The sequence below is a fragment of the Bison bison genome, unplaced genomic scaffold (genome assembly GCF_000754665.1).
Source record: "Bison bison bison isolate TAMUID 2011002044 unplaced genomic scaffold, Bison_UMD1.0 scf7180017864485, whole genome shotgun sequence".
NCBI lineage: Eukaryota > Metazoa > Chordata > Mammalia > Artiodactyla > Bovidae > Bison > Bison bison.
Window position 1 is genome coordinate 5,659,611 of NW_011495045.1, and position 25,689 is coordinate 5,685,299.

General features: G+C 44.9%; 4 protein-coding genes across 8 annotated transcripts in view; all 4 read left to right on the plus strand.

The window, feature by feature from the left end:
* Positions 1-5: 5 nt before the first annotated feature.
* On the plus strand, positions 6-861 carry HSPB2 (heat shock 27kDa protein 2; the record flags this gene model as incomplete). Its single annotated transcript, XM_010862932.1, has 1 exon — positions 6-861. A coding segment is annotated over one exon (639 nt), but the record flags the coding sequence as incomplete, so codon positions are not given.
* A 3,332-nt stretch (positions 862-4,193) lies between these two features.
* LOC105005033 (chromosome unknown open reading frame, human C11orf52) lies at positions 4,194-11,230 on the plus strand. 2 transcript variants are annotated; one of them, XM_010862874.1, is made up of 4 exons: positions 4,194-4,327; positions 8,883-8,920; positions 10,084-10,163; positions 10,301-11,230. In XM_010862874.1, the coding sequence occupies exons 1-4, from the start codon at positions 4,296-4,298 to the stop codon at positions 10,550-10,552; spliced, it is 402 nt and encodes a 133-aa protein (XP_010861176.1). In that variant the 5' UTR covers positions 4,194-4,295; the 3' UTR covers positions 10,553-11,230. The 2 variants fall into 2 exon arrangements, with proteins under 2 accessions (XP_010861176.1, XP_010861175.1); XM_010862873.1 differs by lacking the exon at positions 8,883-8,920.
* A 387-nt stretch (positions 11,231-11,617) lies between these two features.
* DIXDC1 (DIX domain containing 1) overlaps positions 11,618-25,689 on the plus strand; it is a 79,057-nt gene continuing 64,985 nt past the window's right edge. For 2 of the 4 annotated variants that reach the window (XM_010862875.1, XM_010862878.1), the window contains exon 1: positions 20,555-20,794. In XM_010862875.1, the coding sequence (XP_010861177.1) occupies positions 20,735-20,794 (60 nt within the window). In that variant the 5' untranslated portion in view covers positions 20,555-20,734. Of the gene's footprint in view, positions 11,812-13,388; positions 13,481-20,552; positions 20,795-25,689 lie in introns of those variants that run through there. The other 2 variants (XM_010862876.1, XM_010862879.1) reach the window with 2 other exon arrangements.
* LOC105005064 (NADH dehydrogenase [ubiquinone] 1 alpha subcomplex subunit 1-like) overlaps positions 23,540-25,689 on the plus strand; it is a 10,412-nt gene continuing 8,262 nt past the window's right edge. The window contains 1 exon segment of the mRNA XM_010862919.1: positions 23,540-23,647. Coding sequence (XP_010861221.1) covers positions 23,540-23,647 — 108 coding nt within the window.

Here is a 25,689-nt window from a genome sequence, read left to right on the forward strand (position 1 = left end):
CCCCGTTTGCCTTGCTCTCCTCTACCCCAGTGTATCCCCTTTCTCCATCCCCTCTCCCCAGCCGCCTCCCTGCAGCTTGCGGGACCCTCCCCTGCTTCTCCTGGCTGCCGCCTTCAGCAGGCCTCCTGCTCTCTCACTTCATCCTCCTTCATCCCGCCCTCTCGCTTTCTCTCTCTCTCTGTCCCGCAGGCCTCCTGCCAGAAGAGATCCTGACCCCTACCCTCTACCACGGCTACTATGTCCCTCCCCGGGCCGCGCCAGGTGGGGAGGGCAGCCGGGCAGGGGCCTCCGAGCTTCGGCTCAGCGAGGGCAAGTTCCAGGCGTTTCTGGACGTGAGCCACTTTACCCCAGATGAGGTGACCGTGAGGACTGTGGACAACCTCCTGGAGGTGTCCGCCCGGCACCCGCAGCGCCTGGACCGCCACGGCTTCGTGTCGCGCGAGTTCTGCCGCACCTACGTCCTGCCCGCCGACGTTGACCCCTGGCGGGTCCGCGCCGCGCTCTCCCACGACGGCATCCTCAACCTGGAGGCGCCTCGAGGCGGCCGACATTTGGACACAGAGGTCAACGAGGTCTACATCTCCTTGCTCCCAGCGCCCCCTGATCCAGAGGAAGAGGAGGAGGCCGTCGGTGTTGAGCCCTGAGCGCCACAGACCCAGCACCCACTGAACCCCTTTCTAGTTCCCGGCCCCTGATAGAAGCAGCTGCCCAGCACCCCGGAGGTAGCCGCATCCTTGGGGGAAGGGAAACGTGCATGGTCACAGTGTATGGTTTGGTCCCTTGGGACGTGTCATAGCATTTTGTTTGTTTGTTTGTTTCGTTTAGTTTTGGGTGGAGCTGAATAAACCCAAATCTCAGGGCCTTGTTGTGCTGCTCCCTATTCTGTGGCCTGGAGGAGGGCATGGGCAGGGAAGGAGACAAAAACGTCCTCAATTAGGTGGACCCAACTTCACAGCACTCTGAACTCACACGTGGATGCTGAGATCACATCCGGAAGCTGACACTGGCTCCACATCAAATTCCTGGCCAGGATTTTCTCACAGTGCAACAAAAGAGAGTGTGATCCTGGGAGGGGAAAGGGATATGTCATCCAAACAGCCCGGAGGGCACTGTCTGAGCTGGTGATTAGAGACACAAAAACAAGGGTCTCCAGACTGTCTGGCCTGTTTTGGGTAGGGGTTGGGAAAACGGCTTTTGGATGCAGAGATGCCTAAAGCCCTGGTCTGCCCACGGAAATTGGCCTCTGATTCTGAGGGATCGAGAATGCAGAGCCAGCAACATAGACACAGAAGCCTCTGCCATTGTTGCTGAACCACAAAGTTTCCCCACTCTCTGCCTGGGAGAGAAAGCACTTGTTTCTAGTCGTGATACATCCCAAAGAGAGGAATCCCTGCATCCCTCCACCCAGTCCAAGGGTATTGGTTTGGTGATGATGGCCAGGGAAGCTTCCTTTGGCAGTAGAGTCTCAGTACTAGGAGTATGGTGTATTCAAAAAAGCCTGGAGGGTTGACCTCTTAATTTCTTTCTGTAATCAAGACAGCGTGAATGTGTATGATTGGAGGAATGAATGCGCAGAAGACCTCCTTGACCCCAAATACATCTTCTACTAGGTTGTAATGGACATCTGAAATTATCCCATTAAAGTGGTTGGTTGATTCTTAACTTTTTCATAGACCCTTTTGAGAAAATCTTACAAAAGCAATAGATCCTCTTACCAGAAAAATACACATGCTCTGAAATGTGGTGCACAATTTGAACAGGTTCACACAGCTCTTGAGATCCATTTATATGCCCTCTTAAGGATCTGTGGACTCCCAGGAAAAGAACCCTCACTTAAATAATTCAATTCTTGGTTAAAAGATTGCCATCTGTTAAAAATTAAAGCATGCCTTAGAGAAATAACTATTGATACATTCTTTTGTTCACTCATTCAACAAATATTTATTTAACCCCCAAGTAACATGGCATGGAGGTTATACACTGTAAATATAAATTTAAAACTATGGTCCTTTGCTGTCTACTCTCAAGAATCTTAACATCTAGTTGAGAAGAAAAGTAATTTTAAAAGGATCCTCTTTAGACTTCTATTACAACAGCTTTGCTTTGATCTGTTTTATAATTTTACTTGAGCTTCCTTTAAAAGAAAAGTTTCCTTAGCTAGAAAAAAATTGCAACCTCTGATTTTGTCCAAATCCCCAATCCATTCAAACACTCTGAAGATTCTTAGTCAACTTCTGGGACGTTTTCAGTGACAGAGAGCTTAGAACTTCATAAAGTAGCTCACTTCATTTTCTTTTTGGACACATCTGTTATAAATTCTTCCTTCTATTGAACCAAAATCTGCATTTCAGTAACTTTTTCCCACTGGTTTTCTTTCCCAGTAAAACATACCTAATTCTTTTAACCATATTTTATGGGACTTTCCATACCACTTACAACTCAGACAACTTTCTCTTGAATACACTGCCTCTTGAAGTGTAACTTGAAATTCAACATGTAAACCTAAAACTGTTATTCCAATCATGCACTGACTGGTACATATTTCAGTGGAATAATCAATACCCTTGTTTATCACTCTGCTGCTGCTGCTGCTAAGTCGCTTCAGTCGTGTCCAACTCTGTGCAATCTCATAGACGGCAGCCCACCAGGCTCCCCCATCCCTGGCATTCTCCAGACAAGAACACTGGAATGGGTTGCCATTTCCTTCTCCAATGCATGAAAGTGAAAAGTGAAAGTGAAGTCACTCAGTCGTGTCCAACTCTTAGCAACCCCATGGACTGCAGCCTACCAGGCTCCTCCGTCCATGGAATTTTCCAGGCAAGAGGACTGGAGTGGGGCGCCATTGCCTTCTCCAGTTTATCACTCTAGACTTCTATTAATGCTGCTTAAAGTGTATCAGGTTTTCTGACTGCCACAACACAGTGCTGGTTCCTTTGGAGTGCGTTTTCCTTTAAATTAGAGAAAGTAGCTGAAAAGGGACCAGATTATGAACAGCTTTGAGTTCCAGGCTAAGAAGTTTGGGTAACAGGATGAAAAGAATACAGTTAATAGTAGAGTACAGAGTGGTTTGCCAGGGAGAAGCATGGCCATGAAATAAGAGGCTAGTGCAATGGTTTGGCACCAGATAATAAGGCAAGATGCTATACCATCTAACAATTAGCTGAGAACAAAAAATAATAATAATAACCATAGCTAGGACTTACTAAAAGGGTCCCATGTGTCAGGTCCTGGATTAGAGTTTTATATACATTATCTCACTTAATTTTCACCCCAATCCTATAAGTCTGTCACTGTTTTTATCCCTGTTTTTCATAAAGAAAGAAGATGGAGGAAGAATGAAGAGTCCAGGGTACTCTCTGTGGAGTACAGGGCTGAGTGCTGGATTCTGAACATCCTTAAGGGACACACAAATAATTGGGTGTTTAAACAATACACTAAAGATGGGGTGGGAACACTGCAGTATTGGTCCAAAAATTCTCCAAGAGTCCCTATTTTCTACTAAGGAATTTGCTCAACTACATCCTACTTGCCAGTGAGTGTGGAATGAGTCTAATTTTGGTCATTGGAGAAGCTGAGTTGAGATTGAATGGAGATTCCATAGTTCTGTACTGACAAGGGAGAAGTGAATGGTTAAGAAGTGCTGAGATCACTCCAATCATAAAATCAGAAAGGGCACTAAGTAATGAGTTCAGTCCTCTATTTTCACAGGTCCTAGAAAAAAAGTGATTTGCCCACATTCATTCCACTAGCAAGAGAGAACACAAAAGGAATACATTTCCCTAAATTTTAGTTTCCAAAAGAGTCCAGTCTTCAAACCCAGATTCTGGACAAGGATAATAAGAGACTGATACCAGTAACCATCAAAGTGAAACGCAATTAAACCTGAGTAGTGCTGGGGACACATAGGTAAGACTTTTATTATAGAAGATATATTTCAATGACAGTGTGATGTAGTAGAAAGACATTTCCTAAGGAAACCCAGAACCCTTTTCTATCTCAGGTTTCTTTTTACTGAAGCTTGAGGCTCAGAGTTGACACTTCTTAAAGCAGCTCCAAATCCCGAAGGTGAGATCGCTCTCACCTGGAGCTCGTGTGTGTTCCTTTACCCTCTGGCTGGAAGCAGTCACCTGGGAATCTTTCCAGCAGGTGGCTTCCAAAGTCCAACCAGTTAGGTTGAAATCTGACACTGGTAGAGAGTCCCCGGGAGCTGCTGCTGAAAGCTGAACCGGGAACCAGGAAATGCACAAGCCTCTTTCGGTGGAAAAAGAGCCGGGCTCCCCGGGAGACAGAGCACCATGGGAAACCAGCTCTGCTGTGGGAGAAGCTGGTGAGTAGGGGGAAAGGTCAGAGGGCAAGGTCTCTGCTGGTGGACCCAGAGGCCCCAAGGATAAGAGAAAGCCTGCGCGTAGCGCTCTGCCAACTCCCCACTGTCACCTTCTTCACCTGGCACCCCCAGGAGCAGCACCCCATTCTCTGCCCCCTCCTTTCAGGAAACCTCAAAACCACAGCCAAGGCAGCTGCCTGCCAAATGAGGAGGACAGAAATGGAATGGTGAATCGATGTTTTCTTCTGTTTGTCTTCCTCTTCCTCCTCGTTCCCTTTATTCTCTTCCTTTCTCCCCCAGATAATGGTAATAACTTGAGAACTTATTATGTTCCAGGCACTTAATAATCTCCTTTAATTTTCCCAACAATTTGGAGGGAGGTGTGGCCTTACCCCTTCTGTTTTACAGCTAAGAAGCTAAGGCTCAGAGAAGTTAACTAATTTGTCTGAGGTCACATGGCTAGTAAGCAAATAAACCAAGATTCCAACCCAGACCTGTCTGACTTCAAAGCCCCTACTTTTTTTTTTTTGTCTATACCGTACAGCACGTGTGATCTTAGTCTCCCAACCAGGGATGGCATTCTCGCCCCCTGCATCAGAAGCATGGAGTCAACCACTGGACCGCCAGGGAAGCCCCTCAAAGCCCATACTTTTAACCACTACATAATACCATCTCCAGAATCAAGTAAATCAACTGGAGAAATGTTTATTTAAAAGGGTAAGCAGTGAGGAGAAGGAGAATATCCATGGGATGTTTGAATATAACTTTCACATTTGTTTGCTGTGTGAGAAATATTTAAAGGGTAGAAGTGAGAAGGAGAATATCTAAGGAATATTGGAATATAACTTTCACATTTGTTTGCTGTGTGACCTTAGGCAAATCCTGTGACTTCTCTTCTTCCTCATACATTAATGTAGATAACACTAGATAACACTACTTATGTTGTTTAGATCACAGACTTGAAGAGCAGATAATATGGGAAAGCCTCAAAATAAATGAATTGTCTTTATTGTTCTTTTCCAGTATTATCATCACTGTTGTTAAACAGCAAAAGTTCAGCGAAGTAAATTTTCAAAATTTAATTGACTTTATTGAAGGGCTCATGATGAGGTAGCATCTTATCTAGCGAGTAGAAAGGAGCTCTGAGAAGCTGTACAAAATGGAAGGCTTTCATAGGCAGAAGAGGGAGGGGTCAGAGAAGAGCAGATGACCTCATTTTCCTCTGGGCAATGGAAAAAGTCTATGTGACAGACTACCCCACTGGTGCTGACCAGATAATTCCAAACTGAGCATATAAGACTATGTTCCCGGGGAAGGTTGAAACTCCAGTTATGCTAGGTATCAAGCCATGGTTTGATGATGTGAGATCAGCCACATCAAGCCACACCCTTCAAGGCCTGTTATTTCTTTTTAACACTATAACCCACTGGACCTGGTTTTATCCTGTCCACCTCTTTCTTCTATACTATTCCAGGCCTGCATCTGTCTTGAGGGTATCCTGTTTCTGAATAAAGTATCATGTTTAGAGAGATAGGTGAGGTACATTGAAAAGCACATTGGATTCATGTCCTGTTGCTACTATTCATTCATGTATCCATTCACTTGTTAAACAGATATTTTTTGAACACCTATGTGTACCAGCCATAATGATAGAGTCAGAAGGCAAAGTAAAAATAAGAAATTTGGTCCCTGCCTTCTTGAGTAAGACACCAAAGTTTTAGGTCCCTAGTTGGCTCATTTATAAAACAAGAACAAATAATTTTCCAGAATATTGTCAGGATTGAAAAAACAAATGAAGCACTTTTACAACTCTGAGATATCCTATAGACATAAGACATCTAGAAACATAAAAAATCCCAGAGAAGGGGGTGTAAAGTGTCTTTTACTCCCTTTTTTCCCAAGTTTTCATATCCTTCATGTTTGGTTATTTCTTCCTTTGATGACGGTAGTCATAGTAGTCAGCTTTTACCATTGCTCATTATACACCAGCCACTTAGCTGAGTATTTTACATCTATTTTTTAATTTAATTTTTACAGTAATGCCATGAGGTTTAAGGGCTTCCCTGGTGGCTCAGAGGTTAAAGCATCTGCCTGCAATGCGGAGACCTGGGTTCAATCCCTGGGTCAGAAAGATCCCCTGGAGAAGGGAATGGCAACACACTCCAGTATTCTTGCCTGGAGAATCCCATGGACGGAGGAGCTTGGTGGGCTACAGTTCACGGGGTTGCAGAGTCGGACACGACTGAGCAACTTCACTTTCATGAGGTTTAATTTCTATTATTATCTTCATTTAATTAATAAGAAAATGGAGGGACTTCCCTGGCAGTCCAGTGGTTAAAACTCCTTGCTTGTATTGCAGGGGATATGGGATTGTTCTTTGGTCAGGGAACTAAGATCCTGCATGCCATGTGGCACAGTCAAAAAATTTTTTTAAATAAATAAAATGAAAATGGAAGCCTCATGAAGTAGAAAACTTGCTAAAGATCATAGAGCTAGTCTGATACTGTCAATCTAAATCTAGAGCCTGGCTAGAAACACTACACCAGATAACCTAACCAAGATATATATTTTTTCCTCTTGAATATTAGTAGGATTGGATAAATATTGTTCTTCTCTATTTCTCAAACTTCCAGAAACTTAAAGGCACTACGACAATTGAAAAGACTTTTATAGAAATTTTTTTTCTGATTACAAAAGTAATACATATTCATTATAGAACATTTGGAAAATACCAAAGAGCAGAAAGTAAGAAACAACCATAAATATAAGCACCCAGAGATGACAGGAACATTTCAGTGTATTTCCATGTAATCCTTTTAAAATTTTTATATGCATAGTTTTTATTCCAAAACATATTGGCTTTTTATTATCTTAATAAAGAGGGAAAATTTCCATGCTATTAGGTGTTCTTCCAACATCTTTCTTAAATCAATGTATGATATTCCATTGATTGGAGATGCCATTTATTTAGTTAGTTCCCAATGTTGAATATTTAGAATATTTCCTATTTTTTGAAATTATAAATAATGCTATAATAAGTATCCATATATGCACCTGATTATAGGTTAGAACTGCTACATCAGTGGTTACATACATTTATGTTTAAGGCCTCTCATACTTATTGCCAAGTCCATTCTAGAAAAATTGCACCAATTTTTATTCTTACTACCAATATAGGAGAGTACTCATTTGGTTTCCTTAATTCTGAGCTAAAAATAAAATCCTATCACCCACGAGTCTAACTGAATATTCCATCTGGGTTCATGTCCCGGCATTGTGCAACATCCAACTTGGGAACAGGCTCTGCTCACTAAATCTGAGTCACCCAAGTGGATCTTATTTTAGAATTATTATTTTCTTTATCAGTTTAAGTAGAAGTAAGTAGGAATAGAGTAGTGACCAGGAGCAAGGACTTAGAGGCTAGGATTAGGCTATGCTTATGCAATGGTAAGAGAAAGGAAGAGCTGAAGTGGCAGAAGAGGAAGTACACAGACCCAGAAATAGTTTCAAAGCTTTTTTTTCTGAACCACCTGCAGAGTTTAGATGGAGACTAACTGCTCTCAACTCAGCAAGCTGCATTAAAACCAAAAATCAAACCAAAACACAAACCTCTGTCAGATATGTGTGGAAAAATCCTAAGTTTTCTAGAGTCGTAAAATGAACATGATTTAGAAGTCCTCTTCCCCCTTTCTTTTTAATTAGCTAAAGAAGGAAACTTCCTTGGGGAGACAGAAGTCAGACAAATAGAGTTGGCTCTGGTGAGAGCTGGAAATGTACTAGCAAGAAAAAGCATCCGGAGTAAGCCACGAAGTATTCAGCCTATTTCCTCAGACAAGTGTTGTTCTCTGGCCATCAAACAGTTGACAATCATGTAGACATGCTGGCTCCAGCAGGGACCCTAGGGGCTCAGAAATAAGTATAAAGAGAGCTGTCCTGCAGGGAAGGCAGTGTAGCTGAGTCACTCACCAAATTCAGAGCTTCCTGGGCTGTGGACGTCAAAGGTTAAACTTCTCTCTCTGTTAATAAGAAACAAGGACAAAGAAGCAGGGATGGAGGTCACCTGTCAGGAAGGGGCTTTGTGGAGCCTTAATTAGTCAACCCTGGTTGTGGCAGCTTCTGTGACTCCCAGGATAAGAATCCTGGGTTGACAGACCCTGAAAAAAAGAAGCGAAAGGAAAAGCAAGAGGGTCTTTGAATTCAGGAATATCCCCTTATTTGGCAGGATTCCCTTACCCTCTGCTGAGATTAGCCTGTTAGACAATCCCAGAATAGCCCTCAACCCAGCTACATCCCCGGCATGTAGCGCCTGCTTGCCTGGGGCTATATTTTGGGTTTGGTTGTGTCAGTTGTACCACTCCACCTTCCAGAACCATCCCCTTGGGAGAGGTGTGCTACCCTTGAGAAATGCTCTGGGGCTGGCTCAGGGTGAATCTTTGTTAGAGGGAGGTGAGGGAAAGTCATCCCACCAGAATGTTAAGGAGACCACAGAGCAAAGGATGCAGGAGGGAAGACAGAGGCCAGGTTCTTACACATGGGTGATCTGTTTTTGCTTTCACAGGAGCTGTACATCAACTTTACAGAGGAAGAAGAAAATCGGTAATGGGAGTTGGGGGTGGGGAGTGCTGGGGGGAGTGCAAATTAGAGAAAAGAGAATAATAGAACCAGTGTCTTAAGAAAGGGTGTAAGGTGGAGCAAGGCTAAAAGGAGATAGTCCACCAAAGAGATCTTTAGGTTACTGTGTTCCAGACCACCTCTGAAACTCTGAACCTCATCCTTTCCATTATCTCAGAGTGGCGAGGTTGGTTGTTCATTCTTTCATTCATCCAGCAAAAATTTACAGAACACTTATAGTGTATGTGGAGCACTCTGCAGAATCTGGAGGAGGCAGAGAGGCATGAGGGGAAGGGTACACCGAGGTCTGGCCCTAGAAGAGCTGAAAATCAAGTTTGAGAGAGAGAGACACATAAACAAAGAATCGTAATGCCATGCACCAGTGCTCCCAACAGCACCACACTCAGGCTGTTAAAGAAGGCGGGAAAACACCCATATTGAAGGAATAATAGCAAGTTTATAAGGTGGAAGAGAAGCAGGGAGCATGCAGAAACAGGAAGAGAGAGAAGAGAATGACTTTATGAAAAGTGATCAAATGTTTGCTGAAGCTGAGCTCTTACCACATTGGACTGTGTCTATATACTTTGGTCTCCCCTAGTCGACTGCAAGCTCCCTGCAGTGGAGAAAACAGCCAACTCATCCTTCTATCCCCAGAATGCGGACACAGAGCCTGGGATGCCATGGGCTCTCAATATACAATTGTTTTGGGTTTTTTTGTTTTTACTTTATTTTGGCTGTGCTGGGTCTTTGTTGCGGTGCAAGGACTGTGTTATGGCACATGGGTTTAGCTGCTCCTCTGGCATGTGGGGATCTTAGTTCCCTGACTAGAGATTGAACCTGTATTCCCTTCATTGGAAGGCGGATTCTTAACCACTGGACTATTAGGGAAGTCCCAACATAAAATTGTAAAATTATGTTAGGGGCTGTTGAAACATTAGGATGGAAGGTATTATTGGCAGATCATAAAAGGGCCAGGTTGTATACTCTGCTAAGGAGTTTGGATGTGGGAATGGTGGAAGTGAGAGATGAGAGGAGAGGCAGGGAGATTAGTCAGAAGCCCACCGTCATAGTTTAACAGAGATTTGAAGAGGGCAATTTCAATAGAGACAGAAGAGAAAGCGGATTAAAGTCGGATTTCTTCCTCTCAGGGAGCCAAGCAAGACGAACACTGAGGCCGCAGCAGCAGCAGCCGCAGCATGAGTGGTGGCGGCAACTGAATGACACGAAGGTAATGACAAGCCTCGGTCCCTCCTAGGAGGCCGTTCAGACCTGGCACCCCAGGACTCAGCTTGTCCAGCCTGAGACAGAGGGGGAAAGGGAGCAACCAAGCCAAGAATCTCCCTTAATGCTGTTCGTTCCTCTCAGGACCACGACACAATGGGACACACGTACGAGCAGGTGTTAAGGCAGCCTGTGTCTCAGGAGAGGAGTCGTCAAAGCCTCAGGTCGGAGGAGGGCAGCTTGTATTATGCAGACATTCAACTGTACAGACTTCCCCAGCCACGCTCTGTCCAGGAGGTGAAGCACCTGCAGTTAAAAAATGCTACAGAGTATGCAACCCTTCGCTTCCCGCAGGTCACACCTCGCTATGACAGCAAGAACGGGACCCTTGTGTGAGCCCTGATGGGGGAGGTACCTGTTGGCATCATTTGATCACTACGGCTTCGGGGGACTGGCTGGCAGCCTAGGAACAGTGGACACCTTTTAGGCTTAAAGAACTCCAGAGACCCTGGAATTGCAAACTCCCAGTCCTGTGCTCTGCCTCGGCCTATCTCTTATTTGCCACCATTAGCTTGGGGTCATATTTGAGTTACTTGGGGGTGGATGGAGTTGTACAGAATGAGGGCACTAAGTTGAGTGTGCAAGAAGGTGGGGTTTTGACCCCTATCTTTGCTCCTGGCCTCTGGGAAATTGCAGAAAGAACAGGTTACCCTTGAAGCACTTGCACTTGAGCTGACTTTATTGGAGTTCATTTGATGGTGTCTCTTCTATACACCTTCAGCTCCAAAGCTGAAGAAGAGATGCTCTGGGAAGCATTCAGAGCTCTTGTACACAGCTCCTAGATCTGGGTTGGGCAAATTCCTCAGAGGCTGGGTCAAAAGGGTCCAGACCCTACACAAACAAGTGAGGGCAGGGACTGAAGTATGGAGCAAGTGTTTTCGGACCATCGATTGCAAGGACGTCAAGTCACTGATGTCGACAGCACTGCGAGGCCCAGAAACTTCCCCTTAAGCTGGACTGTTTTCTCTCAGGGATGCGGAGCCGTTAGGATCAATAAATCGCATAAGGAACCTGGTTGGTGCGTTTTCTTGGGTGGAGGTCTGCGAGCTCTCATTCAGACTCAGGGCGGTAAGGAAGACCAACCACTTTCCAACACCCTACCGGGTGCTACGGAAGCAGAGCCCCCCGGGTGCGGTTGGCAAGCACTGAAGGCTGCTTCCCAGCTGCGAAGGCGGAGCTCCGGGGCGGGGTCTGGGCCGGTAAGAGGTGGGTCGAGTAGGCAGGGGCAGGGTTCTGGGAATCAGGAGGCGGGGTCCGAGCCAGCAAGAGGCAGGTCTAGACGGGCAAGGGGCGGAGTTCTGGCCCTCAGGAGGCGGGGCCTGGCCAGCAGGAGGCGTGGTGAAGGCTGGCAGGCAATGCGCTCTGGGCCATTAGGAGGCGGATCTGGACAAGCAGGGGGCGGGGTTAGGTCCGTAGGGGGCGGAGCCCGGGAGGACGAAGGCGGGCTCCCGCCCGCTGGAGGCGGATCGGTCCAGGCCGGGCTCTGCCGTCGCCATGGCAACGGGCACGCAGAGGCGACACTACAGCAGGAGGAGGTGGTTCTCAGAAAGGCTGGGGACGGAGATGAGGAACCAGACACATCGACGATTTAAAAGGTAGGTGCTGAAAGGTGGTGTGTAGCTGGAAAGTATTATCATCACCGGTTAAACTTCCCAGATCAGAACTGGGGGCAAACGGAGGGGTGAGGGTGTGGTGGGAAGGAGGTGGAAGTTTCAGGTTCCAAACCCTCTCAGAGCTTTTGCAGGTTCTTAAGAGTGCTGTCCTTGAGTCATACTTTCAGAGCTTGAAGACTTCCCTTTCTCAAGCTGTACACCATTCTCCCCAAATACCGCGGCCCCTGGCTTTGTTCCTGGAAGGAAAGATTTCTTAAAATGGATAGAGTATTGAAAAATGGAATGGCAGCGAAAAAAAAAAAAAAAGTCAGAAATAATAGGGTCAATTTCTTAGAGTGTGGGAATTTAAAGCACTAGGAAGAGTTCATAGTATGTGGACAAACGTTGGCTGCTGTCATCATCATTATCACCACTATTATTTTCTGTGTCCTCCAGAGAGGATTCAGAAGACGTGGCTAGAACCCCGCCTGTGCTACTGATCGGCAGAACAACCCACTCACCTGTTATGAGTTGTGGATAATAAAATGAACTCTATTTCCAAGGGTTATTTCAAATAAAGTTGATATAGGTAATAGCCGTTTCTAAACTTCAAGTGCTTTATAAAAATTTCTGCCTTGAAATATAAGTGCTCCCATTCTAGGTTAAAACAATTCTTGAGGATGCAGGGAAAAGTGAGTCAGAAGCACAGCTCCTGGTTATTTTTCCTCATTGTCTTCAGAATCCTTCCTATGGTTTTTGACTTAATGGAGGAAATTTTCACATATTGAGGTTTGAGAAAGTCATTCCAACTTATAGATGATTTAACTTGTATTTTGTGCTAACTAAAACAGCCTGCTTGCGGCTTATCAAACATATATTTTACATCTGTTTTAATCGTTATAGAAAAGGTGCACTGACTAGAAATACAGAACATGCATGTTAAAAGTAAAGATTAAATGCCTCTCTTCCTGGGACACCAGTGCTGTTACTCCTTCTGTGATAAGATTCCCTTCCCAAGTGCCAAGGCCAAACCAACTTCCTGTGTACATGCTGATCTGTTTTTTTGAAAACTTGAAGGAACGAATCTCTGACTTCTTTGATGTTCTTTGTTCCAACAAGATTTAAAACTGTGCTGAAAATCATGCTTCTCCAGAGCAATTGCTTAGATTTATTTGAGAGGCTATCTCTGGGTTATAGTCCTCAGGTTGGCTCAAATAAAATTCCTTTCTTCTCTTATTATAGATTGTTTATTGATTATTTCTGTCAACAGAGTGATACATTTAGGGTAGAGGGAAAATGCATTCTTGCTTGACTAATGACAGGGAAGCATTTGTTTTTGCTTTTTTACTATTAAAACCTAAATGTTTAGTATTTAAAATGCCATTGGGATAGCTCTGTTGTAATTATGGTATCTTGGGCTGGATTTCCTGCTAACAGGGGTCCTATTTTTTTATACTTCCAGATGACTTAAATGAGGGTTAGTCTGCAGTAGGAACCTGACCCCTCTACATAGGTTTAACTTTTGGAATTTTTTTTCCTGACCTGTATTTTTGCCCGTATCTTTCCCTTTCTATTTTAAGGTGGCCCTGATCTGGTTCTTCTGGGGATTCTGAAGATGGGTACCCAAGTGGTTATGAGACTCTGTAACTCCCTGCTGCCAGCAGAGCCCTCCGTAAGTTTCTGGCATTCTATGGAGAGAAGTGTGATGACGTTAATGGAATTTCAGTACAACTCAACAACTGGGGGATTTCTCCATCAGGATTCAGATCCTGGAACAAAACTATAATATGTTTGCTTTCTTTTCTAGCTTCCCCTTCTTGTGGAAAGACTGGCTCACTTGATTATTATCTTTTTCTGGAATTAATAAAATCAGGTAGAGATTGAAAATTTCAAGCAATTAATCAAAAAGTCCCATGGAAAGAGGAGCCTGGCGGGCTACAGTCCATGGTCACAAAAGTGTTGGACGCAACTTAGTGACTAACAGCCGCAGCAGTCAGAACATATGGGTTGTTTAAAAGATTTCAATAACATTTTTTATATAAACAATGTACATGAATCATAGAGAATTTGGGAAATAGTGCATTTCTTTAAAAAAACATAATCCTTCCATATAGAAGCAATCCTGTTATTATTTTAGGATATTTTCCTCTGTTCTTTTTTTCTACATATATTATTTATGTATTTGAGATCATATGCTCATAGTTTTTATCTTTTGCTTTTTTGACTTAATGTTTATTAACATGAAATTGCTAAAATGTTTGTTTGAATATGAATACAAATGTTTGGTATTCATCATAACAGCTGTAATTTTCTTGACCATTTCTTTGTTGCTGGATTTGTTGGTTCCTCTCCCTGCATTGTAAATGTGTCAGTGCTTAGTCGCTCAGTTGTGTCTGACTCTGCAACCTCGTGGATTGTAGCCCACCTGCCTCCTCTGTCCATGGGATTCTCCAGGCAAGAATACTGGAGTGGGTTGCCATTCTCTTCTCCAGGGCATCTTCCCAAACCAGGGATCGAACCCAGGTCTCCTGCAATGGAGGTGGGTTCCTTACAAACTGAGCCACCAGGGAAGCCCCACATTGTAAATAACTAACTAATTTTCTCATTTAAGACTTTTTTCCCTTAGGATAGAGTTCCAGAAGTAGAATGTTAGGTCAAAAGATGTGGACATTTTAAATAATAACTTACTTTTTAAAAGAGGAATTGTAGTGTTTGATTTTGTATACATTCTTCAGAAGTAGAGGGACATCAGTTGGGAGATAGGAACGTCCTTGTTAGAAATGGGGCGACTTCTTACAGCGAGACCCAGGGTCCTGGAGAAAGATTATTTCATGATAGTGGAATTAGTCATATGCAACCCTAACGCATTATGAGTGGCAGACCAGAGATATGTGGGCATTTACAAGTCTTTTGTGTAATAAGAGAAAAATTTAGGGTAACATCCAGAATATCCACTAGAGGGCGCTAGTCTTAATCTAATTTTTTTCCTGTAGGATAGCTGGCAAATAACTTTTAAAATGTGAATTTTTTAAATGCGTGTAGGATATATTTGCATATCTTCTTTGGTACAGTTTATATTAAGCACTAGCATCTGGTGATTACTTTGGCAAAATCCTACTCTAGTCTCACACCATTCTGTCTCTTTTTTCTTTTTTCTCCCCACTCAGTCTGTCACAATCACTCTGTACACTCTGTCCCCATATATTAATATTGGATTCTCTGTTTTACTAGTCTTCCTTTTACTATTTTTCCTTTCAGTCTTGTTTCTTGCCTCTGTGCGTGTGTTTATGTGTAACTGTAACTTCTTGAAGTTTTTGCCAAAGAATAGGACCTGGTGCTCCATATGCATTTAATGAATGTTTAATGAAAGACTGCATTAGTGAATGAGAGGAAAATATAGGAGGATACTAGAAATTATTTATATTTATCTTCAAAATATAGTGAAAGAGACAAAAAATTCACATTCCTAAATGAACTATAAAATACTAACTGATATAGTATAAGGGCATGCTATCACTTTGGATTTTAAAGAGAAGAAGCCAGTATTTACTGAGCATATACTATACACCATGAAATATTCTTGGTTCTAGACATAAATCAGTAGCGAAACATACAAAACTCCCTGCCCCCACGGAGCTTACGTTCTGGGCAGAAGGGAGGCTGACAGTAAACAAGTAACTATGAAACTCCAGTACTTTGGCCACCTCATGCGAAGAGTTGACTCATTGGAAAAGACTCTGATGCTGGGAGGGATTGGGGGCAGGAGGAGAAGGGGATGACAGAGGATGAGACGGCTGGATGGCATCACTGACTCGATGGCCGTGAGTCTGAGTGAACTCCGGGAGTTGGTGATGGACAGGAAGGCCTGGCGTGCTGCAGTCCGTGGGGTCACAAAGAGTCGGATACGACTGAGCGACTGAACTGAACTGAACTGATAGAGTATCAAAGCTGGTGAAGGATGTTAGGAAAACACAACAGGCAAAGAGGTCTGGGAATGCTGACATGAGAAGGTGGTATCATTTTATGTAGAGTGGTCAGGAAAGGCCAAAAGGATCAACACATTTAGACCGAGACCTGAAACAAGAGCAGGGAGGCACCATGGGTTGTCTGGGACGTGAGTGTTCCGGACAGATTACGATCAGCTCTGTCTTGATTTGAACAAAATCAAGAGTGGTCAGAGGAGTTTTCCAGGAAGAAGTGGAACTTGAACTGCGCATCATGAAGATTTGAGTAGCAGAAGTGTGGAACCTTCTAGGCAAAGTGATAGTCATGAAGGTATAGAGGTGAAAATGAGCCTTGTGAATCTATGAGACCATGGGGAGCCAACAAAGTGAGCATAGGCAGTGAGGAGGGGGAGGCCTTAAGCTGGACGTGAGGGATTTATATCTGACATGCTAGCAGAAGTCAGTGTTTGAAGATGTTAAAGCAGTTGAACAGCAAGATGAATGTGTTGTCTAAGGAAGATTAAGGGATGCAGACTGGCAGAAAAGCCTGGGGATAAAGAGGTGCAGTTTAGGAGCCAGGACACGTTTGGGACTTTGCTGGTAGACATGAGCCCTTTTGTGTATATGTATTTATGGTGATGTCTCTGAAGATAAATGCAATAGAAATTGTAAACATATGTTACTGCCAAGGAACTTGCTAATGTGAGAAAACAGAAAAAGATTAAGAAATTATTTCAGAGTCATTTTGAATATTTCCATTGACAATTTTAATTGTTTATTCAGACTTATCTTTCTGCTTCTTTATAGTCATTAATGATTGCCCGTAATAGATGTGTTAAATTTTACATAGGTGTGAATTTCACACTTCTTAGTTCTCCGCAGGGAGAAGTCAGAGTCAATATTTTTAGCAAATGACAGTTTTGTTAAAGGTTCAAAGCTTACTTAGGCTAACATGTTATTGTTTGTATTAACAGAAGTCATGAATGAGTTTGCCAGGGTTTCCTCCACTGGCTCATTCTTTTATACAACTAAAAACATATAGTGAGTTCCTTCTATGCTGTAACATCATATAAAAGTTTTGCATAATGATTAAGAATCTGGACTTTGGCTTCACTGCTTCATAGTTGAATTGGGGCAAATTATCCTTCAGATCTCTCTTTCTGTATGTGTAAAGTGGGGACAATAAAAATAACTTACTAATTGTGGTAACTGTGACCATCAGCTGAACTAATATATATAAGTGTTTTAGTACAGGGCTTGGCACATAGTAAAAGCTCAATTTTGCTATTATTAATACTGTTGTAGGTAGATACTTGGGTAAGTTTTCGTTAGTGAGGAAAGTATCTGCCTTTATTGGTTTTTGGAAAATTGTATTTAATTCAAGTATTGTTGATTTATAATGTGCTAATTTCTACTGTACAGCCAAGTGATTCAGTTATACATATATCTACATTCTTTTTCCTATTCTTTTCCATTATGGTTCATCAGAGGCTACTGATTATAGTTCCCTGTACTATACAGTGGGAGCTTGTTGTTTATCCATTGCCTTCAATGTTAATGTAAGGCAGGACTGAGGAAGCTTGGTATAATTTCAAAAACGAGACAGCATGGCAGAGCTATGCAGAAAGTAGCTTGCTTGTACTCTTTGCCTCTCCTCCAGGCAGAGTAAGTAACAGGCCTGCAGTGGTGCGAGTGGTTCCAGCTACCTGGACTGGCTTGCAGTTTTCCCTTGTTCGGACATCACGGGATGTAGATCATTGTCCTAGTTATGCCTAGGTCGTTGAATTAGCCCATCTATCCTCCTAGCTCTTGTGTTGATATCACAATGGGATGAGATGGAGAGGACAGAAGGAAGAGGAAATGTTAGTGTTGCTTAGAGCTAAAGCTTGACTCTTTACCTGGGTCACTTTCTAAGTCAGACCATGATAATAAGTATGATGAACATATCTCTTGAGCAAAAAAAGAAAAAAAAAATTGAGATTATCTGGTCCAACAAGAATTTTGTGCTTTTTCCAAGTCTGAGACACAGACTATATGTGAACATATTATAATTTGGGGAACATGCTAATAGTTGTGTGGGGACAGTAGAACAGAATATTTTGAAATTGTACTGCCTAAATAGAAATGAATTGATATTAAATGCTGTTTAAATTTTGGTTCCACCCTTGCATTTGCCACATTTTCAAGTTCTCATTAGCCACATGTGGTTAGCGGCCACTGGATTGGACAGCACAGACATGGAATATTGCCACCATCACAGAAAGATCTGTTGGACACTATTGCTGTGGGATATGTGGTTGGTGTTATTATAGGCTTCCAAGGAATAGTGCAATCTTGGACCACATGCTCTATAATAGATTGTGTGTCTATTTACCACAATTCTCTCTAATTCCTCCAGCAGACGGTGAATAGCATAGGACTGGGCCTGAGAGGACTTTTCAGGTTTTAGTTCCTGTATTGACTTGCTACCCGATGGCTCAGCAGGTAAAGAATCCACCTGCAATGCAGGAGATGTGGTTTTGATCCTTGAGTCAGGAAGATTCCCTGGAGGAGGGTATGGCAACCCACTCCAGTATTCTCGTCAGGAAAATCCCATGGACAGAGGAACCTGGCAGGCTGAAGTCCATGGGGTCCCAAAGAGTTGGAAGCGACTGAGCACACATTGACTCGCTAAGTGACTGTGAGCACCTCTGCTAGCCTTGGTTCCTTTATCTGTGAGATGAGAGAGTTGGGCCAGATGAGATCTTTTTTTGGAGCTTTAAAATTCAGTGATTTAAAAAATCTCATCCCAGGAACACTGAGCTCACAGGTCCTACTTTGATAAATAGCTTGTCCTCTGAGAAACAGTGACCTCTTGGCATAGATGACTGTCACAGGACCTGCCTCTGGTGTCTCAGTATTTTTTGCTGCGTCCAGAGCGTGATGGGCTGTCAGCCAATCAGTATCCTCCAGCCAGGGATCCACCAGCTGGGTGTTTTGGTTGCGCATCACTATGTATGTAGATGTGCTGCATACAATTTTATGCTCTTGGAAATTTCACACTTCTCTTTAAAAAGGGGGCTTGTTGCATTAATTTGCATCAGTGACTTAACCGAGGGTGTTACACCATAAACTGTGAAGGTGGCAAGGGGAGTTCTTGGCAACCAAATTCGCCAGCTCGAAGGATGGGTCTGCTGACGTGTGGGCTGCTCAGGTTCAGTTTGATGTGGTATCATGGCTTTTCCCCCAACCTTAGCCAGAATTCAACCCACAGCATTCACCGGCAGCAGTCACTTAACACCTCGGTTGACTCCTACTTCCTGTTTGCTGTGGTCAGAAGGAGGTGTGTCTTTTCTCAGAAGCATCTTTGTGTTTAGCAGCTTTAGACTTTCAGGCAAGATAAGGCTAGTTCCGCTCCAAAAAGGATTTTCTTCTCTAGTGACCTGAGGAGGAGGCCATTAGGTTCAATAAGAACCGTTATTGACTTTTCTTGCCAAGGTACTAATGAGGGTTTGGGGAGGGAATCTGGCCTTTTGCAAAATCACCAGGATAGAGTTCTAGCTCTTCACACAGCCTCTGTCACTGCCCCGCTGTGTCCCCGGGGGCAAGGTCTGACCTTCTGTGAGCCCTAACACTCTGGAAACCCTTCCCCTCATCTGGGATCACGAGGTGTAACATAATACGGGTGTTCTTTCAAGCTTCCAATTTTCCTATAGAGACAAGAGCAGTACACTGAGAGTACAGATGACTCGTATTTTTAAAAATAAATAAGACCGTTGACTGAAGTAATGAGAAACAGAGGGAAGAGTTCTGTTTCACTTGAGGAAGCTTTTACCTAGCTCTTTGCAAAGCACCAGGAGATTTTGCAGTGATTTTCATTAAAACCCCATTTAATTAATTTTAAACCCATTTAAAATACAGGTTTTACATTTTATCCTTTATTTTTAAAAGAAAGGAAGAAGAAAGAAAGTTTTTTTTTGGTAAAGCTTTGTTCATCCTTGGCTTACCCTTGATGCATCTGTTGTTATTCTGTGATTGATTTACCATTATTTTATTAAATGTATCCTAATACCGTCAATAACTAAAGCCTCTCTATCTTCTTTTTGTCTCTTCCTTCTGTTTCCCCTTCTTTAGGTCCCCTTCTGACCTCACTGTTCAGGCCCCAGGTGGAAAAAGGTTGCAGTTTTCGGCTAGTCTGAGGTCGGTGGAGGGGGAATCTTATAATTCACTCACCTTCCTACCCACCTTGTGGTGGGGCATTTGAGGCCTCAAGTTACCAGAGCGCGTGCTGGCGCGCGCGCATGTGTGTGTGTGTGTATGTGTGTGTGGCACATTCACACGGTGGCGTGTGTGTGTGTGTGTGTGTGTGTGTGTAGCGCATGCACACGCCGGCATGCCCGCTTGTGTGTCAGTGCGGGTGTGTTCGCGCGCACGCGCGTGTATACTTGGGGCGCGCACAGATTCCAGGACTCCCGGCTGCAGACCTGCCGTGTGCGTTTGTGTGACCACTAGCGAGCGCATGCACACGCCGCCATGCCCGCCGGTGTGTTAGTGCGTATTTATGTTTGTGTGCGCTCGTGCCTGTATAGTCTCGGGGCGCGCACACACACACCGGCACGCCCGGCTGCAGGCCTGCTCTGTGTGTGTGTGTCTGCGGCGTATGCACACACTCCCGGCCCGGTGTGTGAGCGTGCATGTGTGCGCGCCGCGGGGCTCTCCCTAACGCACACCAGGCTGGGGCCACCCCCGCCAGTGCCTCTCCGCCGGGTGCGCGCCCAGCAGTTTCTATAGGAACCGCGGCAGCGCCCGGGCCCCTCCTGCTGAGCCCCGCGCGAGCATGCCCAGTGGAGGCCGCTAGTTTGGCCCGGGTCTAGGTTTCCAGTAAGTGGCATGCGGGACTCCGCAGACATCCCAATGAGCTGAGCCCAGAGGCTTTGTGTGCACTGGGAGGAGGAGGCAGCGGCCGCCGGCCCGGAGACCCCGCCCGGGGGCCGGCAGGAACAATGCTAGCCTGCCTGACCCGGGGGAGCTTACTGGACGTCCTGCAGGAGGGCTTCAACGAGGTAACCGTCTGCTCCTCCCACTCCCTCGGCCCCCTCGCCCTGGCGCCGCCCGCCTCATCTCCGGGACGGGTCCTCCTGTGCCCCCATCCTCATCGGGACCCAAAGACAATCCCCCCACAGAGCCCTAAGGAGGCCAAGGTGGTGGGTACGGTCCTGTCGAGCCTGGTGAAATCAAAAGGGCTGACCTCTCCCCGCTATGCTGGGCCATGACCTTCCACGAATGCTTGCCAGAGCCCAGAAGACAGGACCACAGATTTCAGAGGTCCTCTCCTTCCAGAAGAAGTGGTCTCCGTGCTCCCCGGGGTCCACCTTAAGGAAACCTCCAGGGAGGCCCTTGAATATATGGAAAAGGTGCTCCTTCTGGACCAGTGGGTGAGCTGAGGGAGGGGCGGGGTGGCAGTTGCCTTGGTAGAAAGTTTGAGAGGGCAGGGCGAGTGGGTGGTCCACAGGAAGTGCCCTCTTCATGTTCGCATCTCTTTCTAAACCTAGGACGGTGCATTTCTCCTCACCCTCAGGCATGATTGGCAGAGAGGACTGAGAGGAGAGATTTCCTGGGTGGGGGGCGGGGGGGAGTGGTGTTTGCTCCTTTCTGTGGAGAGTTGGAAACTGGGTCTCAGCCGGACTGGCAGTATGGGCTGGGGCTGACAGGGGGAGTCTCTCTCTCTTTACTTGTTTTCTCTCAGAATTTTGTTAGGTTTCCTTTTTCTTCTCTTTCGTGACCCAGGACTTTATGGTTCAGGACCGTTGCCCCTTGGGATTTGCTGCGAGCCTCTCCGATTGCTTCTGCACCCCACCCTTGGGTTGCTTTAGCTCAGCATCCAGGGAGACCCCTGCAAGCAGAGCTGGACCCTTGGTCCGGTCTTTCTTCCTTTCCGCCTCCCTCCTTTTCTTTCTGCCTCTTCTTCTCGTCCCTTTATGCCACTCTTTAAGTTTCAGTTGTTTTTTTTTTTAACCAGTTTTTTTTGTTGAACAGTTAACGTATGAATACATTTGCTTCTTAAATATGAACATTACAAGCAAGACTAAGAGCCTGGCCTACCGCTGCCATCCTGGCTTTCCCCAGAGGTAACCATTGTCATGAATTTGTGCATAGCATTTTCTTTCTACATCTGCACTGCAGGCTCTTGCCTTAATTCCTGTTTTTCATTAAGAAGCTCTGCAGCCTGACCTGTCTGAGAACCTTCCCCCTGTCCTGGCCCCTGTGCCTTGTTCCTGATGCAGAGAGTTTGAAAACTGCACAGATGCTGTCCCTACCTAACCAACCAACCGAGTCAGAGTTTTCCTTTGGCTGGGGGGTGTCGCGGCCTTCACGGAAGGGCAGAGCTTGTGTCCCGCCTGCACAGCAGAGGTCCTCATCTTTGCGTCAGATGCTCTGAACACACGGAAGGGGGTTATTAACCAAGAGGTACAGTCTGAGCTGAAACACAGACAAGCCAGGAAGCCAGCTCTTTGAGTGCTTTCAGGATTCCTGGCTCCTCTTTTTTTCACTCTGCCTCTGAGCCTGCCTTGGTCTTGATCACAGAAGCTCTTTAGGCCCTCTTCTGACCTTCCATTTTTGTAAGTCAGCCCCCAGGGATCAGGTTCCACTGTCTTATTGGGGGAGGAAACCAGCACAGAATGAGTCCTAGTCTTTGCCGTCTGCTCATTTCACCTCCAAACCTTTCAGCTGAAGAGCCAGGTACACCAAGAGGCTGGACTGTCTTTTTTTTTTTCTTTTTCATGCTTTGGTGTTTCCATAAGTGCCCAGTGGCATTCAATTCTTGGAAAATATAAGGGCAAAGCAGAGTGGGAGAGTTTTCTTTTTGTGGTGGTAATAAGAGTCTTCATGAGAACAACAGACCACTTTATAATTAATTCATCTTGAGAAGAATACAGTGATAACCTCTTTTCCCTCTGACACGGATTTTTCTACTCATCTTGTAGGCTTCCCTCCACCCCCGCCACAGGCTAATGTATAGTCCATTCCCTTCCCTTAGTAGATTTGAACTCTGATAGCCAATAGGAACTTTAGTTTTCTCTGAGAAATTGACATCATGTAAATAATACTAATAGTAATACATTTAATCTCATTGATCCCTTATAGTTTAAATAATTCTTTGATATACATAATACATTAAATAATGCTTTTCACATATGGTATCACACGTAGTGCTACTGAATAATGATGCAGTTGGTCATTTCAGAGTTGATGAGCCCTGTTTGACCTTTTCCAGCCTCTTGGGTTGCTTAATAAATCCAGTAATGTTCAGTCCCTTCTGTTAGAGTCATATGATCAGGGTGTAAAGAGGGACTTAAAAGCTGTTGTCAAAATACATTTCAATTTCTCTGAGAAACTCTTCCCCCTGGAGCTAAGAATACCACATATGTATCCAGTCATCTCCTGGGAATGAGCCAAGTATATCTGAAGCTGTTCTTTATCACCCAGATGCTTTATAGGTCTATGTGGTTAGGGCTGTGACCTCATTCTCTATGGCAGAGAAAACTGCCAGAGGAAATGAAGCTGTGGCCCTAATTGGTTAATTATAAGGGAACCCTGCAGCAGCAAAACCCTGCCCTCTGAATCAAGGCTTCCCTTTCTACACGGTTGGCCTCTGGTCTCAGTCTGATTGCCATCCTGCCTGAATATGCACAACAGAATTTTCTTCTACCACCTTCCGTGAAGAAAGCCCTTACCTCCACACACCTAACAAATTCTCCACAGGATTGATCCATGTCACAGCTGTCAGTACAGTGCCTTATACTGACATGGCGGATCTGCATTGTGAATTATCCACAAGATTTGGCTCCTGCCTCACTCTGCGGCTCACCCTGGCTGTCATTCCCTGTCTCCTGTGTCTCCTGGCCAGGCTTTCTGTGGGTCACAATTTTCCCATTCTGCCTCTGCCTCAAAGCTATTTGTTTTCTCTGCCTCTTGGTATTGATGTTGTCATATGAATGTTGTCTTTGATTCATGTGCCAACATGAATTTCTGGCAGTGTTTTTTCTAGGGGCTGAACTTTCTTTAAAAAAAAAAAAAAGACTTTGGTGTTTGTGTTGAAAGGTTTTGACAGACCTGAGACTATAGTATGTTTTGGCAGTAGGCATTCATTCATTTAGCTGCTTTGTTCATTATTGGGTTCATTATTGAGAGGATGGATAAAATAATTGAAAAAACACCTCGTCTCTGCTTCCAAGAAATTTATAGGGAGAGATTTATAGGTGTGCTAAAAGAACCACGTGGGATGTTTAATGTGGTAAGCATCATAAAAGAGGTGGTGCTTGTGGGAGATCATAGAGATATCTTTTATTTAATGATATCATGAAAAGCACCAAATACTTACCAACCGACCTGATCACTGAGGCCAGACTTTTTCCTTTTCCTGCTCGTTTGGTAAACATGCACACAGGCACTCATTCCACAGACATCCAGTGAATTACTGTGTTTGCCAGGCACCGTGCCAGGCTCTGGAAATGGATGGCAAATAACACAGAATCTGTGCCTAAGCGGAGCTCACAGGCCAGGGAACATAGATCAAGTGTCCAGAGTGGAACCTTGGGAAAATTGTGACGATACAGAAATCTTGCTTGTCAGGCAGAGCCAGCCTGTGCCTGGCTGCAGCGTCATGGCCCGAGAGACCAAAAGTTGTGGGAATGATTTATTACAATGTTGGTCGACAGGAAGTCAGTTGTCTGAGCCCTAACCTTTTCAACAGACGACTTGGAAGACTTTTCCTACACGTTTCCCACACGTTTCCCTCCAACTGGAAAAATAGAAATTTACATCCCACATGGAGAGTCATCTGCCCGCCAGGCCCTGAGACATACAGGAAGAGCCGTTGTGCAGTGTGGTGCCTTCATGGGGACACAGAAGCAGTGAGGAAGGAAATCGGCAGGGGGAGCAACTGCGGGGCCATCTCTCCTGAGAGCCCCATGCCTTCTTCTGTGGAGCGGGATTTGCAGTGTGGGCCAGCCAGAGGCGCTCAGTCATTTCCACAATGAATTCCTCTGTGCTTTGCTGTAGAAATTAAAGGCCTGTTAAGTCTTCAGGGTAACCGAGCCCCACGCCCCCTAACCTTCTTTCTTCTATCCTGACTGATTTCTGCTCTCCTCGCCCAGGCTCCTTGGCTGTGTTCCCACAGGAGTCAGTGCCAGCTAAACAGATGCTCCCTGGCGGCAGGCTATCAGGCAGTTTTATGTTCCTCCTTGTGAGTGATGGCCTGGCCAGGCGTGTGGAGCCAGCGACAGGGCGCTGTTTGCCAGGTGCCACCCCCCCAGGCGGTTCCGAGAGGCGGGGGAGCCCTGGATGGTTGTCAGCCTCCATGACTGGCCTCGCTGCCTAGGCTGTGAGAACTACAGGTTCCAACTCACACGCTCTCCTGAGTGTATTTTCTTGTTATCTACTAAAGGTTCCAACTCACACGCTTTCCTGAGTGTATTTCCTTATTTGTTATCTCCATACCAGGCCCCATGTGAGTGGTCATGGACATAACCTTTGGTGATCAGATATGGTAAGGGGGTAGGGAACCAATCCCAAAGGCCCTAATGGTGGGCTCCAGGCCCTGTTTCCAGGGTAAGGAACACTCGTAGATCATACAGTGATCATTCATCCGTTCACATGCATTTATTGAGCACTTACTTGGGAATGTGTACTCGTGAAGGAATAAAGTATTTGTGGAACCCATAACAAATGGAAATTTTATTTTTTAATTTTTGTTAAAAAAAGTATTTATTTGTTCTGTTGTGGCACGTTGGATATTTTAGTTGTGGCATGCACAGTCTTTTAGTTGCGGCGTGTGGGATCTAGTTCTCTGACTGGGGATTGAACCTAGGCGCCCTGCGTTGGGAGTATGGAGTCTTAGCCACTGGACCACCAGGAAAGACCCCTGGAAATTTTAAAATAAGACTGTATGTGTGTG